The following is a 21,056-nucleotide window of genomic DNA, read 5'->3' on the forward strand; positions in this document are numbered from 1 at the left end:
TGACATTGGTCAATACATAATAATAACTATTATCTTTTAGTGGGATTCAGTGGGACCTCTTTTTCCAACTAAAATACAAAACAAAAGATACAATAAAATATAGAATTGAATAAAATACATGTAGCTGGTGATGGGGGGAGGGTACAACTCTGCACGGACAGCTGGAGTGACAAATATAGGGGAGCATTACAGAGATGAAAGTGAGGAGATGAAGAAGGCACAGTGCAGTACTGTGTGTGTTGTGTGTGTGTGTGTGTGTGTGTGTGTGTGTGGTACCATTTGAATATGCATGTTTTTTAAAGAACTTACAGCTGTCTTCCTCTTCAGTCATGGCGCTAACAACGTAGCAGGCGTACACAAAGCCAAGGAGCTGTGAAGACATAACAATACGGCACGTTAGGAAAATAAAAATGACTAAATAAGTATAACATGAATATAGTATGATTAATTTGGGATAATCTGCACAGGGCTGTTGGTGGATTGTGAATTATAAGATAAGATAAGATATTCCTTTATTGTCCCACATGGGGAAATTTCATTGATGCAACGCAGGTAGATCCAGAGGTAGAAACAAGGGGTAATAACGTGTCACAGGTATGTCAATAAAATATTCAAATTATACTTGCTAAACAATGTTATTGTCTTTGTCAACAAAGACAATACAACAATCGTATGGTTATTTCTTTAGTTGCTTTAGACCAACCAGACCACAAGAAAGGAAGCAAATCATTAATTAATTATGACGTTTTAGCACATGCTTTAAAATCACCTACGTGTTCTACTCTGATTAATAGTGCTGACAGATTTTAATAAAAGATTCTCAATCCCCTAAAAGTATAAATGAACGTCAGCACCTCTTTTTCAGAATCAAAGCGTTGTGGTAGCTGAAGTCTCTCCATGTGCACCACTGTACAAAGCAGCAGACAAAGGGTTTGGGCTCGTGTGCGCAGCTCATAGTGAAGAGCCTGTGATCCTGGGATAGTCGCTCTCCACACTCAACCATGCACCCATCATCTGGCACTGGGCCAAGTCAATTAAACCAATCGGCCTCATCCCTGCTCTGCCAGATCTGTCTGCATGCCAACAGGACAGATACACGGCTCCATAGAGGAAGTAGTGAGTGTGGTGTGACTGCTATTTCCACACCACTCATTTATCCTCGCAGTATAAGCCCAGTTTAGGTATAATTACAATAGGTCCAAAGGCTGTTTAGAGACTTTTGAATTCATCTTTGATCTTAATGTTTGACTGACTTTGCGATTATATAGAAAACTAAATAAAATCTTAAAGGACTCTGACAACTTAATCACAAAAACATTGACTTCCGCCTCTTCATAGAGACATTTCACCGCAACAAGCAGCGGATTGTCTTTTACATGTTTCCATTTTCGAAAAGTGTCTATGTGACGTTTTAGAACCCAACATGTTTCACTCTGTCTGAATTTTTCAAATAAATGCAACTAAGTACAGGGATGTGGGCGGGGATAGGAGGTGGGTGAAAAACAGATATTTTTGAGCACTGTAGAGTCTCAGTTACAGGTCACTACAGTAAGATAACGACGAGGGAACACATTTGTACCAAGGTTAAAAACTAATTTAAGTTGATTTGGCATCACATGTCTCCTTTAAACGTCACAATGTAACAAGATTTTTTAAATAGTTCCAAACTACTACAAATAATCCCTGTCTGATATCTAATTCATGGCACATTTTTAGACACTGAATGATGTTTTCTTCATTCACTCCACACCCGGTGATGGTAAACTACTTTGTCTCTGATAGACACAGCACATTCATACAAGGGAAAGGTAGGTAGGTACTAAGTAGGTAACAACAACTGGTCCGAAATGGGATCAAATTAAAGGTCTAACCACTCAGCCACAGCCGCCCCAAATGCTTGTTAAATGCTTTATGTGTAAAATAAACTTTACATGTAAGACCAAAAGACTATGACTGCCTCTGTGATCAACCTTGATAAGACTTTGCCATTTCCTCACTCATTTTCCTATCTAATTGTCGGTCTCACCCCATCCATTAAACTGGCACCAAAATGGAAGTGAATTAGCATATGTATACAGGCAGTGTCAGACACAAGATGGTGTTAACAGCAGGGGGCACTCTAGGTTGTGTGTGCATGTGTGTCCCACTGAGTTAATATGCAGCAGTGTGGTTCATTTACATAATGGGCCCTGATTGCTGTTGTGGTCTGGGATTTACAACATGTTACGGCAAAACATGTCATAGCAGCAAGATTCAAAATAGAAAGAAGAGAGGAATTACAGGGTATTCTGGGGATGAATGACATGCTTCTGAAATGGAAACAAACAATGACTAGGTTGCTAAGTGTTGAGTGGTGTGACCGAATGTTTATGTGGTTATGAAGTAATCTTACGGTAAATGTGTCCGCAGAAGTGATACAGACTATTATGTGTGTGGACTTTTTTTTAAGTGCAAAGGAGGAAGAAATTGGAGAATTCTGTGCTCAAGTGGAGGCGCTGAATCTTAAAATACAGTGTCTGCTTCATCTACTACTACTACAACCAGATACACAAAAATGTAGGGTATGAAAGTGATGTCTCGCCATAGTTCAGAGCCAAATGTAGCACGTCCGTAAGTGCTGTACTATGTGATTGGTGAAGACATAATTCTTGTAATAGTCGTGGCTAATCAGTGAAAGCGCTGCTCTTTTTTGCTCTAGGGCTGCGCTGTCCTGGAAATAAGACCATGTCCCCAATAACAAGTGACATTTCATTTCATTTCCGGTGTTTTAATTGCTCTAAATAATGCTGCATTTACACAGCTCTTTGACTTTCCCCGGTCACTTTGCAGCATTGATTTGAAATGAATTCCATGATAATTTAGCTCATAAGCCAGGCCATAACAGAGAAATGATTAGTTTTACTAGTTAATAGGAAAAGGCAAGTGCTTGTTAAGGTAATTCTAAAATGTTTGACTAAACCAGAACAAATATAATATGATACTAATAAACAGGAAAAAAAAATAATATGTAAAAATCTTTAAGAATGGCCAAACATAACAAACTATAAGGAAGCAATGGTGCGTTTCAAACTGAATCCCAAACAAGAGCAGATCTAACACAGTAATATCTGTATGCTAATCCAAGACGCTAACTCTTCTGGCCACCTGCTTGTCTACATGGAGATTTCATTATTGCTTTGCTTAAAAAAAAGCTTTTTTTATTACTTGAAAAACACTGTATGCTGGCTTGCCTGTCCACAGAGCTGATCTGTAACTTGGCCTAGTGGCTCCACAAAGATTGGCAAGTTTAATGCCATACTGTGGATCATTCCTGGTTGAGCAGTGACATGTCCATAAAGACAAGCAGGTGGCGGATCCTCCATCAGAGAAGTTATGCACCTCTAAACCAAATCAAACTTTTTCAGTCCCCCCATAATAACAACAGTTTGTGTTCGTGACCCCCAAAAACACCAAAAATAGGCTCCCCACAAAGTGATAGAGTAGGCTTTTTTCGATTGGGCATGCCAGAAAACTTTGTAGGATGTCAAACAGAATACATTTTCAATATTCCCCACATCATCTGAGGACCTCCTGAAATAATTTCACGGCCCAAATTACTGCATATTTGAACTCAAACAGTGAACGAAACAAATGATATGAAAGGTTCTGTGTTTTTGTTTTTTTTCCTCTGCAAGAAGAGGCCCCACTGTATGAATGAAGACGTGAAGAGGGGGGCCAGCTGCTGATTGAGGGAAAAGGGTTTCTTGTATTTGCATAAGTTAATGAGGGTCAGGTTAAACTAAATGTGCCTTTCCAGTGCTCGTCTCCTCCTTTTTTCCATTTAACAATGTGTAGTTAAGACATGGTGAAGTTATCCCTAAAAAACAACCTCATCATTCAATAGACGATGTTGACCCTTTGTACCAAAAACAGTTAATCGCCTGTTCAATAGAATTATAAACGGCTTCATTGAAATTCATCATTAAAACCTGTGCAGGTGGGAGTTAGTTTAGAGCACCCACATATGTAAATTAAAAGTTTTTGATGGTTGTGTCCAAGAATGAACTGACACTTCTCTTCACCCTATTTCTTGTATCAATCTTATCAATTAGCATCAAGGGCTCCAGAAAAAACATAGCCTCCATCTTGGCCTTATTGACGCCTATTCACAACAAGCCGATCCACAAACTCATTAAGACACTATTGATTAGGGGTCGGAGTCAAGTATAGTCCCAGAATACTAAGATCGTGTGCACCGTAGCAAAAAGGCGTACAGATGTTTTGCAGGTTAATTACCCGGCGCCTTCTGGAGTGAGGACTGAATTAGGTCCAGTCTGTGTGTGTTTGGCAGCTGCATGTTTAATGACAAAAACATGATGAGATAGGGACTGTCGAGACCCCCATCCACCTGTTCATTTACCCATCAGCCCCTCCTGTTTCTCCCTCCATATGTGTATGTTCACGAGGACAGAGCTACACTGGACCCTGCGGGGATAGAAAGTGTCTGAGCTGCTGATTTGCATCTATCTCATCAAATCACAGCGTATGAGCGTGTCAAGGAGAGAGGAGATTCTCTTCTGATTTTTCATGTGCGAATGTGCTACAAGAAATACTACTCCATGTGAAGAAATGTACCATGTAATTTGTAGTAGCTCAGTGACAGTGGTGCAGTGATAGTACTCTGTAGGTCCAGTTCGTATTCGGCTAATCCCTTATCAGGATTATTTAACTCAATATAATTGTACAAATATAATAATCGGGACCATTTTAGAGGCAAATGGAGTTTTTCAGTTCCCCTGAATATAAAAAGCTTTAATATCTGGTTTGCATAACTTCATAATTAAGCTTGATATCATAAAACTGGTCACAGACTAGATGAATTGTGATCTGTTTGACAATTTGAAAGAGAGAAAATGTTACTGTTGTTTGGTCATCCTATCAATAATCATGAATAATCATTAAATCATCGTTTTACTGAAATCGGTAGTATAGGTTGTGGAATCTTACTCACACTTTATTGCACAGAAGTAATCTACTATAACAAGAGTCAATTACATTTCTGCCCTTTTGTGTTTAATGTTCTGATTCATTCATGAAAACATTTACAGGCACATTTGAGCACATTCTTGATGCTTTGTTCAAATATCATCTCAATATTGTTATCAAGATAATGAAAAATCATCAATATCATCCAAACCCAATGAGGTATTTATCCAGGTTTGAATGTTGTTCAGTACTTTTTGGTATGCACTGAGTAATATAATTCTCAAGTAACAGCAGCCATGGCATTTCCTTCCATGGTTATTCCTTCACCCTCATATGAGATTTTCTGCCGGCTCCGACAAACTTTTAACAAGACCAAATATTAAAATGAAATTAATCCATGCAGCCAAATCCATTTCGCTGTAAAACAGATTAGCAATTAAATCTCCTGACTGCGAGGGCCTTTGAAGTTACAGTGGCAGTGGCAGTGCCTGTGCGAGTGACAGACTGAGCCCAGCCTGACACAGAACCTGAAGGTGCTTCTCATGTCTGCTGGTTTACAGACACACATTAATACATTTAAATATCAAAGACAACATCAGTCTCTGGTTGAATTTACGTCTAATATTTCACATTTAACAAAATTATCTTTGTGATATGCATTTATACAGGCATATATACAACCATCTGTATTCTATCAGGCCTGTGCAAATACAGTCATATTTAGTGATGATAGAGGGTATGTAAGTCTTAATTGTGATAACCATGTTTTTTGTTGCATGAATGAATTGTTTATCTCGGTTCAATTCAGTTATGGTCACAGTTGATTGGAGTTCCATCCCTCTAGAGTCCTTAAATCTAATATATATGGTTCAGCTTCATTTGGGAAGCTGAATCCATATCAACCTAACCCCAAAATCCTATTGATGTGTGCCTAATATACATCAAAGTGCAATCACACCACAGGCTAATAGAGCGATCTCATCTCCCACCCTGACCTCAGAGAAAATAAGGGATGTGGGGTTCATAAACACACACACTAGCACACACACACACACACACACACACACACACACGCATATAAACACGCACACACACACACACACACACACACACACACACACACACACACACACGTGTCTGACCCCTCGCACTCAGAGCTAATGACTGTTTTGTCCAAGCTGTGGCTCTCCTTCGACCGGAGCCCCTTTAATCAACCAGGGACCCTCCCACTCCGACTGCAGAGCTGCACTACATAAACATGTTCATAGAATACACACATGTGAGTATTGTAACTCATTGAAACCAGAGCGTAAACATTTTTAAGTAATTTAATTGTATTCATTATAATTTAATCAAAGGTGCAGTATGTAACTTTCCTGGTGGGTCGTCCACCTGATTATATATGAAATACATATTATATAACAGTAACAAGAACTAAGTCCTAAGCCAGTGTTTCTCAACTGTGGTACATGTACCACTTTTTACTCCACTTTTTGTTCTCTTTTGGGTTTGTCTTCATTTGGAACTATTAAAGCTGTAAAAACTGCCTGTAGTCCCATTGTTAGTCCGTTTAAGCCATAGTTTAGACCTAGAATATTCCTGTTTTTGACCTGGTTTAGATCTGGTGGTACTTGGAGGGGAACATTTTTTCTTAGGTGGTTCTTGGTGTGAAAAGTTTGGAGACCTGTTCTAAGAAAATAAACTCAATTACTACCAAAGTTATTCAGAATTTTAATTACTACTCACTAATGAATAATTTTATTTTTGGAGCTACTCTATATCCAAGAACTGTGTCCAAGGTATTTCTCTTGTGGATCATTAAAGTTTGTCTAAGTCTGACAATGAATGAAAAACATTTCCCAACAAAGTAAGTCTTGTGCATTTACTTACATCACCAAAGGTTTGTGGACTGGGAGGTCCCTGTCCCTGAGCAGGAGCTAAAAGTGAGGCCCCAGTCCCTAGTTCACTCTATGAAAATAGAAGCAGCAGGAACTACATACCAGGTTCTTACAATGCCAAAAAAAAGAAGAAGAAAGAAATTGTATTGCCTGTGATGTTCACAATCCCAAGTGTGGCATTAAACTTATATCTTGCATTGAATTAGATGCAACACTCTTACTTCAGGGGGAGTTACCTCTTCACAGATCTGACTTGTTTGATTGAGTATTTGACAGCTTGTTTCCACAAAGATAGTTAAGTTTCGTGCCATTCATTTTCTGGCAAAGCAATAACTTGTCCATGTAGAGTATATGTATAGTCTGTAAATCATTCAAAACCAATTTAATTTCAAAATATGTATCTGGATAACAACATTTTTGCAGAGTGCGAACCTTCAACCTCAAATGTTTGTTTAACTTTTTTTTCTTTGTAAAAATGAAAGTTAAACAATGTTACAGGAAAAGGAGGCAGGAAGACAGAAGTTAACAGTGATAGTATGACAAGGGACAAAAACAAAAGGAAGTGTGCAACGGACAAGAGAATGACAAGAGCATTTTCGACATTATCCCCTCTCCAATCCTCTTGATGCACACTTCCAGGGCAAAGAGGCAATAATACAAAAACACCAGCATTTCAAAAGACTTGAAAAGGCACTGACAGAGAGTAGTTTTAGTTAACAGTAAAAGTGGCAGGAAACTAAGGAATAGGTTTGATACTCAATCACTTTTTTTGATACCACAAAGACATCATTTTCAACACAAAATAACAGTACTTTTGTTCTGTCACTGTCACTGGAGCAAAGGTCAAATTCTGCTGTATTTATGTTTTTTAGTTTAGTTTTTTATTATTGATACTTGGTCAAATGTCTATCTAGTTTTGATCACTCGTAGCTGACAACCCTACAACATCTGTCTTTGCTACAACAATAACATAAGTTGTACATACAGTGATATAAGTGAAAGAGTACTGAAAATGTGTACTCAAATAAAAGTACAGCACACGGCAAAGTATGCATGAAGAATACTACATTATGGGCTAGATTTATTAAGCGTTTGAACAGGTGCAAAACAGCTCAACTGGAGCAAAAAGCATGTGCATCTCTGAGAGCTAATGAATGTGCAAAAATTGGCATAGAAGATTTTAATGATGGCATTTTGCAGGTTCTGTCTGATTTATCAAGACTACGAGGAGCAAAACTGCATGAATGTTTAGGACGTCTGAAAAGCAGATACCATATTTTATACTATGAGTCGCACCTTTTTACATAGTTTTGGCCCGGGTGCGACTTATACTCCAGAGCGACTGATATGTGATATTATTCGTTATTTTCACACTGGCAAATGCAAGAGAGCGCTCTTGGCTCTAAGCGACGCAGAAGAAGAATCTGCACTTCCTCTGGAGTTTGTGGAGTTGTTTAGAAGTGACACAGAGGAAGAAGAATTCAATTCAGTGATTTGGGGTAATACTGATGCTTTGGTAAACTTGTAAGCATGTTCTTTATGCTATAGTTATCTGAATAACTGTTCATATGTTACGTTAACATAACAGACATTTACGACAGTTCGTTATCTGTGTGTAATATATAGACTTCCTATAAGTGATCTGTTCTTCTGTATCTACCTCTGTATCTACCTGCGTTGGACCAATGAAATTTCCCCATGTGGGACAATAAAGGAATATCTTATCTTATCTTATCTTAATGTAGCTAAAGGTGCTACGTTAGCACACGTACAACTATTCACCATGTTCTCTAATCTGTTTCTGCATTTCAAGATGAAATGTCTGTTCTAGGTCTTGGATTTTATCAAATACATTTCCCCAAAAATGCGACTTATACTCCAGTGCGGCTTCTATATGGTTTTTTCTTCTCTATTATGCATTTTTTGGCTGCTGCGACTTATAGTCCGGAAAATACGGTGTACATTTTTTGGAGAACAGAACAGATGTGTAAACTGCAGTTTTCACATCACTGTGGCGTGAATAAAAATGTCAAATGATTGTGTACGGCTCATTTACAAATGATAAAAAATGATAATGTGTTGTTTTGAAGGAGAGGTTATAAAACACGCTTTACCTGTGACTCTTTGGCCTGGATTCGAATAAGAAACTAAACAAGTGTTGGCCAAACTAAGAGGCTAGTGAACATCTTGTTCATAATTTTAGTACAACCAAAATAAGATTAGTAGCGCTCCCAAAGCCACAGAGCGCTCTCACAGCAGAGGCAACACACATTTGCACATATAGTAGTTTGTTCATGCAGTGAACTCATTTACATATCATATATGCCATTTCTAATGATAAATAAGGTGCAACACACCCACTAAATAGTATGTGCGCATTTTAAGTAGTACTTGCAATAAAGCACAGTTTTGGTAAATCCGATTTTTTATTTATTCTTATTTTTTTTACCCAATTTTAGTAACATTTAGGATCAGTCTTTTATACAGAACATGATCATTAAACAGTTAAAGCTGATTCTGTTTTAAAAAAAGGTGTGATATATAAAGTATATTAGGATTTATACACGAGGACAGCAACAATGACAAATGAAACCACATATTGATGTTTCCTTTAGTCATAAATGAATAAAAAGGACGTTCTTGTGCTCAGTATGACCTCTCAGCTGGTTGTAATGTAACCTGTTTGGTCCACAGAGAAAAGCCCTGAGACCTTCTCGTACATAGACTCCCCTGTTAGTGATGAATAGCAGCCGACAGATGTCAGTGATGCCTCCATTACAGGCCAACCAATCCACATTTTTCATCTTAATGAAACATAGTCCTCTGAGCTTGGAATAAATATTTAATAGCCTCTCGCTGTGACCTTGAAAACCGCTTTCCCAAAGACAAAGGGGTGTGCCCCTTGATTATAATTCTTTTCATTATTTGCCTGTATGTTTTATGCCTGGGTCCACATGTTAGCAGGTTAACTAAAAATGGACAACAAATAACTGGATATACACGGCAAGATAGTGTCAAAGAGATACCATCTCAATTCACAAGGTTGAGCAGAATTATTAGTTTAAACTTACGAATTGTGGAAGATCGAGGAATCGCCCCTGAAAAACGTGATCCTTGTATTAAATATTTACCATTAAAAGTTAATCCACTGCTTTTGAACAAAAATGGTGTTTTAAAAAGGATAAATAATAAGCTTATTGCTGAGTCAGGTGCCAAATCATTTGTTAGTGGAGGTGTATTAGCAGAGTGAGAAATTATAGGGCTGTAAAATGACATGAACCATTTTACTGCCATTCTCTGTGGGGTGATGGGCATGACACAGTTTATTCAGTCTCTATAAGTCACACTGTTTGTTTACCAATCTGCCATCTTTTAAATGCACACACAGCATTTTTACTTGGGTCAAAGGACAATTGCTTACGTTAAACCGATGTACCCAAACTGTGAAAGTAGGAATGATGTATTTAAATCTAACTCCTAACAAACCCTTTGGAACATTATTAATATTCACATGCACTCGTTTTCGGGCTTCAGAACTGCTATTTCAGAGGGCAACGTGAAACTGGGCCAAGCCAACAAAGTGTATTCAATCAGAGCGCTGCTTTCGGCTCTTGCATACTGGTTCACAAAAGGTACAATAGTCTGGTTATTATATATAAACACCATGCAGCAGTTTCATTTTGTCCCAAAGTGAGCTTTTACCATATACACTCTATGAGTGACACTCTCTCTCTCTCTCTCTTTCTCTCTCTCTCTCTCTCTCTCTCTCTCTTGCTAAGTGCAAGCTCAGGAGCAGAGCCAGATGTGGAGGAAAGCAGACACAGAGAAATCAAGGACAGAGGGGACAGTAAGCATTTTATAACGCGCCCCGCAATGAACACCCGCAGGTAACCCACCCGGGTCAATAGACAAACCGTGCATCACTACTGAAATTATTCTGTGAGTCGTTAAGAACTAAATAGCAAAAAAAAATCTGTAATCCCACCGAGTGTTTTCAAATAGAGTGATCAGAACAAGCCTGGCTCTCGTTCAGCAGGAGGTCAGCCAGAGGAGCAGCAGTGTTTGTGAGCGCTCATGTCGGCAGGATGTCGACTTTGGCGTTTCAAACTGAGCAAGACAATAAGGGCCTATCGGTGTCGAAGGAACCTGTTAGCAGCTGGCAAGTCTGAGCCACTCTCCCAGACAAAACAACCGATCAATGTTTCATTCAGGGAGCAGCAGAGGCAGGCTGGGGTACACGTATAATAACACACCAGTGTGCCAGTGTATCAAGGACAGGGCTTCAAGGCAAGGTAAAACCAACAACCTTCTGCCAATCACTCATAATCCGGTGTTCAATGGAGGCTGTAGAATTTAAGACTGTGTCAGTGGCTTGTTTACACTTGTATTTCATATCATCACATTACAATATTTGTATAGTGGGGGTTTAGTGACATTTCCTCTAGCGCCCCACTGGGGAAACTGATTTTCCAGCGGTCTCCCATTGGAGATTGGACGGCCACAACGAATTATGGAGTCTATATATACCAGCCTGAGCTCCAGTATAATGCAGTACCGGAGCCGCACCCCCTGAACGCTCTGTTTCAGAACCTGCCATCGGGGCAAAGACCGGAGACAGTTTTATCCCAGCAGCTATTGTCCTCTTAAACAAGCTCACTCAGCGATTTATCAATCCATTTTGTCTATGTTTTTATACTGTGTGCATGTATGTTTGACATCTCTTAATCATTGCAAACCCAAGTGTATGAATGAAGACACCTTACCTAACCATCTAAGTACTAACCAGAAACTGCCCTGCTTAGCTTCTGAGAGCTGACAAGTTCGGCCCTTAACAAGCAGGTATATAAAACGGAATTAATACAGTCTTGTCGCAAAACTAAAATCTCAAAGTAATTTTTTATACTTGATACTCAATACGGATTTCCGTACCACAATGACAATTCTAAAATGCTCCTTTTATAGACAACAGACTGCCAAGTTTAACACAAAATAACAGAAATATTCTTTAAGTTACCATGAGGTCTGAGCTGATCAGTGTCATTCTAAAAAGAAAGGTCAAATCTGTTCTGTAAATGTGATCTTTCTATATCGATACTTGCTCAAATGAGTATCTAGATTCAAACTTGTTTTACTTCATAACCCGATGAATGAATGTGATTACGGAGACTCATCAAGCTCATACAAAAATGTATTTTAAATCACAATTGGTCAAAAGGTTCAGTTTTTAGGAGAAATGTAACTTAATGGTGAAATGACATCATAGGGCTGGTGCCGGTTTGTTTCTATCATGTTTCTACATCAGTCAGAATCTTTTAGATATACTTACCGCTACAAGTATTTGTGTACCGCTGTGTAGTACTTCGATATACTGGTAGTCCACGAAGCAGCCCATGACGCTGATGTAGGACTGGGCCTCAGGTGTGGTGCGCATCCCTGGAGCCTGCTCCAGCTCTCTCCTCACGCAGCCCGGACCATGTTCACTCCACCACGAGTGATGCGCCGAAATGTTGAACGTCAGGAAGTCACTGTCCTGAGAAAATAGATCCAACAAAATCAACAAAAAGTTATACACACATTGTTCCATATTACTACATGTTATTATGTAATTAACAGTAATTAAGATGAAGCAAAAGACACCAAACATATGACTACACAATGAGCAAAACACATACGGTATATGAAGTAGAGAGGGCAATATATCAAAAAGTATAAAATTGTAAGAGAGGGCAATCCATCAAAAAGTATAAAATTGTAAATGTTTGTTTTTTTTCCTTTACATTTATTTCAAATTTCAAACAAGAGTATAAAATTATTATAGAGTCAATACAAATTTGTCAGATACTTTAACCTCAACTAATACATTTAAAGACACATTTTAACACATTTCCTTTGAATTGACAAGCAAGACTAAACAGGACTAAATCAGGGAGAAACCACGACTAAAGTAAGACTAAACAGGACTAAATCAGGGAGAAACCAGGACTAAAGCAAGACTAAACAGGACTAAATCAGAGAGAAACCAGGACTAAAGCAAGACTAAAACAGGACTAAATTAGGGAGAAACCAGGACTAAAGCAAAACTAAACAGGACTAAATCAGGGAGAAACCAGGACTAAAGCAAGACTAAACAGGACTAAATCAGGGAGAAACCAGGACTAAAGCAAGACTAAAACAAGATTAAACTAGGGAGAAAGAAGGACAAAAACAAGACTAAAACAGGACTAAATCAGGGAGAAACCAGGACTAAAACAAGACTAAAACAGGACTAAACCAGGGAGAAACCAGGACTAAAGCAAGACTAAAACAAGATTAAACTAAGGAGAAAGAAGGACTAAAACAATACTAAAACAGGACTAAACCAGGGAGAAACCATGACTAAAGCAAGACTAAACAGGACTAAATCAGGGAGAAACCAGGACTAAAACAAGACTAAACAGGACTAAATCAGGGAGAAACCAGGACTAAAACAAGACTAAAACAAGATTAAACTAGGGAGAAAGAAGGACAAAAACAAGACTAAAACAGGACTAAATCAGGGAGAAACCAGGACTAAAACAAGACTAAAACAGGACTAAACCAGGGAGAAACCAGGACTAAAGCAAGACTAAAACAAGATTAAACTAGAGAGAGAAAGACTAAAACAAGACTAAAACAGGACTAAATCGGGGTAAGACCAGGACTACAGTAAGACTAAAACAGGCCTAAATCAGCGAGAAACCAGTACTAAAGAAAGACTAAAAGTCATATGAGACCAAACACACAAATGAATAGATACTCACCCTAATCAATTTCCCAATATAGCAATCCAACCCTGCCTTTGCATCTGCTCCCCAGTGTAACGACATGCATTATTAAAACACTCAGTGATGTCAAGAAAGCTTATGAACCTAACCACCAAAAACGCGTGTCAAGTTGAAATAATTCAAACAAACATTAACATCTTTCTACACATTCTTAACTCTCGCAAAATGGGAATTGGTTTCACCTACGTGACTGTAACTTGGTACAATCATTGCATGGAAACAGAAAGTCCAGTTTGCCAGAGCAGTACATAATTCCAACAATATGGGCACCGCACACAAATACACAAAAGTCACAGAAAACCCCAGAGGAAAAGTGTGCCCTGCTTATTTTCAATTACGTGTGTCAATATGTCCGTGTATTCATCATATCATAACTATTTCCAAAACAAGGGCACCGGGAGGTCATGGAGAACGCAGAAGACTAATGATGTGACAGATGCCATTGATTGGGGCTGGGAGCTGGGGAAGCCATTCCTGTGTAAGCTGTGGGCCGAGTCCTGACAAGCACACATCAATAGTCAGAACACTTTCGGCACGCTACTGTTGGGAGGGTTATTGTTGTTCTCACTGGCAGCCACACCGAAGCATCGATCAATTTTGGGGTATCGTATGCACGGGTAGATGATGATATGGCTCAAATTCTCTCTCTGAACAGAAGTCACTTTTTGAACAACTTTTGAATACAGTGTTAGAAAAGCCATGGTCAAACTGTTCTAATTCAAGAGCGATAAAGGCTGCGATTGGCCAGACTCACACGTTAGCCTCAAAATATATGGCAACATTTCAAACCAAAAACAATGAATATCTCAAAAAATTACTTTTCCTGACTTTCATTTGCACCTTTTTTCATAGTTTTGGCCGGGGTGCGACTTATACTTATTGTTATACTTATATACTTATTATTATTTGTTATTTTCACACTTATATATGTTTTTTTCTTCTCTAATATGCATTTTCTGGTTAGTACGACTTATAGTATGGAAAATACGGTATAGTCGATCCAGGAATGTGTTAAAACATGTTTTTGCATGTATTAGTCAAGGTTTAATTATCAGAAAAATGTGAAATGGCTGTTAAATAATCATGAAAGGGCAGAAATATCACCCTATACCCTTATTTGAAAGTGTATAACACAACTTTTTTACATTTTTAATCAGCTCAATAGCAGCATTTTTTAACAGTTCACAATATTATATAAATGTCTATATACTGTCCACCTCTAATCAGAAATGTAGCGTGGCTTTGCTAAAAACAAGAAACAAATTATGCACTAACAAAAAGTCTTCACAGCAACGCCCCATGACGGGGTAACACTGTTATTAGCCAATTACAGTAACAATGTCAAATAAACTGCAAACAGAAAAAGTAGGATAAACTCTTGAAAAACGAAATGACCAATTGCTCTTCTTTCAGCGTACAGTCAGTGCTTGTACGGTCTCCAGGAAAACACCCCGGGACGCATGTGGACAGCTAGAAATCAAAGCTGTGTTTGCTGTTGCCTTCTGTCTGTCCTTATTGCCCTGTGGGGGAGGGGTAAAGATCAATAGGAGGTGACAGAGCATGTGGCCTATTACCCCGGCAACCTGCAAAATACACTTGGACTCAAAACCATGTCAAAGTTGGTGAAATCAAACCAGACGGGAGAAGCAGGACTTTGGCTAACGATAAAAAGTGCTTATGTGTGTGTGTGTGTGTGTGTGTGTGTGTGCATGTGTGTGTGTGTGTGTGTGCATGTGTGCGTGCGTGTGTGTGTGTGCATGTGTGCGTGTGTGTGTGTGCGTGTGTGTGTGTGTGTGTGTGTGTGTGTGTGCGTGTGTGTGTGTGCGTGTGTGTGTGTGTGTGTGTGTGTGTGCGTGTGTGTGTGTGCGTGTGTGTGTGCGTGTGTGTTCTCCTCCTGGCCTCCATATGCAGTGAGGGAGCCCGGGCCGCTTCCATCTGTCCAGTTAATGCCCAAACCGCAGCCCCGAGCAGCTGGCCTCTACAAGCCTCATTATTCAGCCAGAAACACACACATTTACAGATAGAAAAGAAGAGAGGACCAGCACACACTTGATGGAGTCCATCACACAATGACAAAGTCAGCAGAGCTCGGAAGGTGTTTCTGAAATGCATTTGGACGCATGAGCTACCGTGAGATGAATGCTGCCAACCCCAATTCATTCTTTTCAGTGGTCAGGAAGGCAATGGGGCAGAAGAGTTACCAACAGCGATGAATGAGACACAGGTCTGAAATTCCCTGTTAAATGTTTCATATTGTGTGACAGATAATTTATAATTTATCAATGCTGAAATTCAGGCTTCATAAAATGATATAAAGACATTTTTTTTTAAATAATGGTTGGCTAGCCACTACTGCAAAGTTTATGTACCGGTACTAAAGAAATTGCACACAAAATACATAAAAAGTCACTTTTAAGACCTCTCAGCCTTTAAATTACTTTTGTACTTTTATTTATTAATCTTCTAGCAGCATACTTGATTAAAACTTTATCTAATTCAGTACAAACTTGAAGGCAGATTTTGTGGATGAGAAGTGATTGTGCTGAAGGAGCAGAATCCTGCAGTGATTTATGGAGTCTGTGATTTATGATTTATGTTTTACAGCCATACGAGACATAAATTATACACTAAAGACAATTGTGTTTACTTTCACTTGTTTCACAGGAGTATTCAGGTTGTGACATGGGTTAAAAAACATATTACACACAGTTATAGCGAGCCACTATAAGAGCATTCTTTTTTCTTGAGCTGTTTCATGTTCAGAGATGCTTTTGACTGGGTCTGTAACATTTATCCATATTCAGGAAGGTCTAATGTTATTATATAAATTTTATGCCTTCAAAATCTAAGTATTTTGCCATTATTTAACGCATTCAAAAAACATGGATCACACTAAATGTACTGCTTGCATGTTTTTACACACTATGATTCTTTCAGATATAGAATACTGTTTAACCTTCTGGTCACTCTCTGCTGGCACAACACTCAAACTATAGAATCTATTTTTAAAACGTCACCACTGCATTGTTTTAGTTGCCTGACCAGCCAGTCCCTCCTACATTCTGTCCAAATGCTGAAAGGTCTGGAATCGGTCCATAGGAGGGCGTCACCTCTCCAAACATGGGCTGGTCCAACCTCCGCCGCTAATTTGTGTCACGTGTCTCTCAAATGCGGAAGACGACTCCTCTCAAAAAGATTTAGTATATTCAGAACAAAATACACAACTTAAATTTACCTCAGATTTACAGAGTTTATTTGCTTGTAGACTCTGTAGAAATCGGTGACGTTTCTCAGTCCTCTGTGTTATATTCATTTTATTTTTTCCTTGTAAGCCGCCACGTTTGTTTAGACACGAACAGACCATGAGCTTCTCTGATTGGTTGATCCGCCTATCAATCATGCCCTTTGGAAATCGGAGCGGCTGGATATGATTCCAGACCAAAACGTCTTTGTAAAGTATTTCCAGAGCCTGAGGTCTTGGCTGGTCAGGCAATCGTTTGGATAAATATAGTTTACTAAGTTTTGACAGTTTTGTTCATTTTTAGAATGTATGCTTTATATTCGAAGTTCAAAGCTCCTCCCCCTTTGAAGGACTTCCATCAACTGTGAGGTTCCACACAGACGCACCACATTTGAACAAACTGTGCTCGGTGTCAAAGAGATTCATTATCATCACCTCAGACTGTGGATGAAGGAAAACCAAGTCTGTGAGCATTTATAACCAGCCTTTTATTGTCCTGTATTGTATTAATTTTGTAATGTTCGGTAATTGTCTTCTATGTAAACTACCTAGAGATGACAGATGGATGTCAGAAATGAGCATTTTAGCTATAATCTGGCACACACAGTGCAATTTACATGTGTTCTTTAATATGCACTGTCCTTATCAAATAAATACATAAAATAAGATAACAATAAAGATAACAACAACTAATTTGAATGTGAAAGAAACTCAACGTTCTTCTATCCAAGTTTCATCTTCTGTCATATAAGAGAGAGAGTAACATCCAATCATGTCCAATAGTCAAACTAACTCCAAAAAAGGCAAACAAACAAAATATAATGTGTTTTAAAATCTCATCTTAACTTTAGATTGACTTCTTCACCAGCTCACGGCCTAAATACATAAATTACATAAATAAAGGTGATACAGGGCGCAATATGACGAACAAGAGCAACCGTTTTTCCACTAGAGAACAATGTTTGACGTCTCACCTTGGACAGTCCTCCTACGTCCAGGTAAAAGCAGATGATGAAGACGTTCCAGGCCACCCATAGAGCAGCCCATACGGTGTACTGCAGAGAGAGAGATGTTAGCAGTGTGGACGATACACATAACACATCTACTTCAATGATTTAAAGAGGATATCGATGTTTTTATTTTCTTCAGGTATTTCGTATTAAACAAAACTACAACATGTTGATCTAAGACAGCTTCATGACAGAAACAGGTCCTGGTTCATTGAATTCCTGCCTGAAACTGCAGAACTGATAAACTAACGACATTTTCACAGTAAGCAGCATATTTTCAGTGTTTTATTAATGAAAAATGGGTCCTCTTCATGTATTTTTACAGCGATTTTATAATTCTATGGCTCACTAAACATGAATAACAGTAATAGACAATTTCCTTTGGACAGTTGTTTTGACAGAAAGTTCCATTCCCCCCGAGCACCTTATGACCTCTAAAATGTGAAGTTTGTACAGTTGGAGTGCAGACAGACACATGGAGGGCGAGAGGAAGAGAAGCGAACAGTCATCAAGTGTTTCGGTTGTGAAATCCTTTGAGTCATCGTTCTTAAGTGTGTGTTCAAATGTCAACTGTGTCGAGGGCAAAGATAAACGGTTTCTCCACAACACTGGAGCATGTTGGATCAGGAACTTTCCTCACATAAAGAAACAACAGTATTATTCATACCGCTAACCCTCGTCTGAGCCGGTTTGACTACACTTCTGCAGGTCTGTTATTTACACATCACATTCTGCATTTTCCTGCCATAAACTTCATTGTCTGAACCTCTGCAACTGCACAGGGGAATATTATAATGCAAATGTGAATATAGTAGACATATACCAGTAGTTTGAGAGAACCAAGCTTCTCTTAAGTAGAAAAACACTAACTGATACTATCACTGCACTATTATTGCTGTAATAACTACTACAATTATTGAGCAAAATGAACATTTCAGTAAAACAAAGTGATGTTCACATATGCAGACTTCCTTAAATGTAATGCAATGCAATACTGTGTGGTAGCAGACATTGACCTTCTCTGTTCAAACTCAAGCCTGAAGCGGTTGAGTTCCTCATCCGTATAATGAGGCCTAATCAAGTGATTTAAAGGTGTCATACGGCTAGAGCACAAGAGAGGCTGGAGCGTGAGAAAAGATGTGTAATAATAAGAGAATAAGAGAAAACCTGTCTAATCTCCATCTCTTCAAACTATTTACTCATATTTACTAACTCATTTTTCTCCCTTTCTGCCCTTATCATCTTTGTATATTCTCCAATTCTGTTCAAATCTAAACTTTATAACCTCTCTGATACGATCTCCAGACATCTAAGGCTGTTGAATTCAACCCCAACGCCATATTGATCCTAAATTATCTTAATATATTTAGCTCTGTCGCCTCCAGTTATCTAACGTTAAAGAAATTGTAAAATATACTCACCACGACAATGTAGCGTGGGCGGTACTGGATCGTGCCAAAGAGGCCGAGGATGACTATAATGATATGGAAAAAGTTGGCGAGGATGGGAGCCCACTGGTATCCAAGGAAGTCAAAAACCTGCCTCTCTAAAGCCAAAACCTGAAAAAGGAAAGAAAAATACATGTTTAAATTATAACATATTGTAATATATTGAAATGATTTCTCCTTGGGATGAATGAAAGTAATTCTGTATCTGATAAATCTGCTGCACTGAACAACACAAGTCAACTGTGGACACGCAAAGCAAACTAGATGTGTAACTTTGATATAGTGAGAAGCTTTTGTCTGCTGAACTAAATAACGAGTGGTTCAAGTCTATGTTCTCTTCATTGAGAACGCTTCCTGAGGTGGAAGTTTTACATCAACAATTAAAATGACATCAATTGTACCTCCACTGAGCTGAAGACAAGCTGTTTCCACTGTTTCTGCCAATAGCCTTGAGAACATGGGAGAACTTTATGAGCGGTGAGGGCATGCTTTATAGTACTAACATGGAAAGCTAATGGTTTTATTGAAATCAGAAAACAATGACTGCAATGGGCAAATTCCGGTTGGCCAACAAAGACTCATGTCAGTCCTTCGATGAAAACAAGACAGAAAAACAGTTTAATCATCTACTAAGTCCCACAAATCACTCTCAAATGAATAGGAACACATCATTCAGGTTTTATTTTTAAAGATGTATTCATCTGATTAAGAAGAGTCATATATTTTCATTAAACTTTATTTTAGTTTTTTTCTAACATGATTTTATGCAGTTGTAAATCCTATTATCCTCCTCAGCTATATTCCATTCTGGGTAGTAACGTCTTTTAATTCCATTCTCTACCAATTCAATATCATGTGAATGTCCGTCTGAGCACGTTGTCAAATATGTTTTGATGTGTCGAGTCTGTTGACATGTCATTTCCAGCCAAGCGCTACAAGATGAACGAGGATAAATCTTGTCACTGCTGCAATGACAGGAGCGCACCACCAGGCCCACACCCTGGTACAACTGAAGTGCTCTTTTAATGGAATAGGATGCAACACGAGTGAGAGATAATTAAAATAACATGCCGCAATAACTTCATGGACAAGATGAAAGAAAGGAGAGGGCAAGAAGAATTCAATGCAAATATGACTTATTATAGACACTGACCCTGTTGCAACACGCGTCACTTTTTGACACGTTTTTGAATACCTCAGTAGTTATCACATAAACGTTTACTTCTAATTTAGTAGTATATTTTAAAGTCCAACAGTGCACTTAGTTGAAGGAATAATGGAGGATTTTTTGGCGCCAAATCTGAGTCTCATTTCCTCGTGGCGTGGGCAGCAGAGATGTTCATTCACATGTCAATCATAGGATGCACCTACTGCTCACCTGCAGCCTCGTTGGCTCGTCCCCAGGAGACCAGCATGTTTCCCTGGCTGCGCATGCGTGGTTGATATGCCGGTGTGTGTCTAAACGCATGGATCTATCATAATATGGTTCCCTCAGTGTACAGGACAAAATTAAGACAGAGAAGGACAGTTTGAGCTGGGTCAGAAGAGACGGAAATCTGCGAAGACGAGAGATGGGACGCGATCCGTCGCGCTAGTGAACAAACGCACGTGTAGCAACGAAGCTTTTGTATGCTTCCGCACGGGGTAAGTGCATTAGTTATTAGTGTATATTAGTGTTTTAGTTACTATTT

At 38.8% G+C, this 21,056-nt stretch overlaps 1 protein-coding gene across 2 annotated transcripts in view; it reads right to left on the reverse strand.

The window, feature by feature from the left end:
• The window catches only part of LOC140380220 (sodium/potassium-transporting ATPase subunit beta-1-interacting protein 3-like), a 42,680-nt gene that overhangs the window by 7,239 nt on the left and 14,385 nt on the right, over positions 1-21,056 (reverse strand). For both annotated transcript variants that reach the window (XM_072464385.1, XM_072464384.1), the window contains exons 2-5: positions 19,339-19,476; positions 17,882-17,962; positions 12,190-12,393; positions 310-370 (exon numbers count right to left, since the gene is read on the reverse strand). In XM_072464385.1, coding sequence (XP_072320486.1) covers positions 310-370; positions 12,190-12,393; positions 17,882-17,962; positions 19,339-19,476 — 484 coding nt within the window. The remainder of the gene's footprint in view (positions 1-309; positions 371-12,189; positions 12,394-17,881; positions 17,963-19,338; positions 19,477-21,056) is intronic.

Source organism: Eucyclogobius newberryi, unplaced genomic scaffold, assembly GCF_026437365.1.
Source record: "Eucyclogobius newberryi isolate DKJ021-1_F unplaced genomic scaffold, fEucNew1.0.hap1 SCAF_454, whole genome shotgun sequence".
Classification (NCBI taxonomy): Eukaryota; Metazoa; Chordata; class Actinopteri; order Gobiiformes; family Gobiidae; genus Eucyclogobius; species Eucyclogobius newberryi.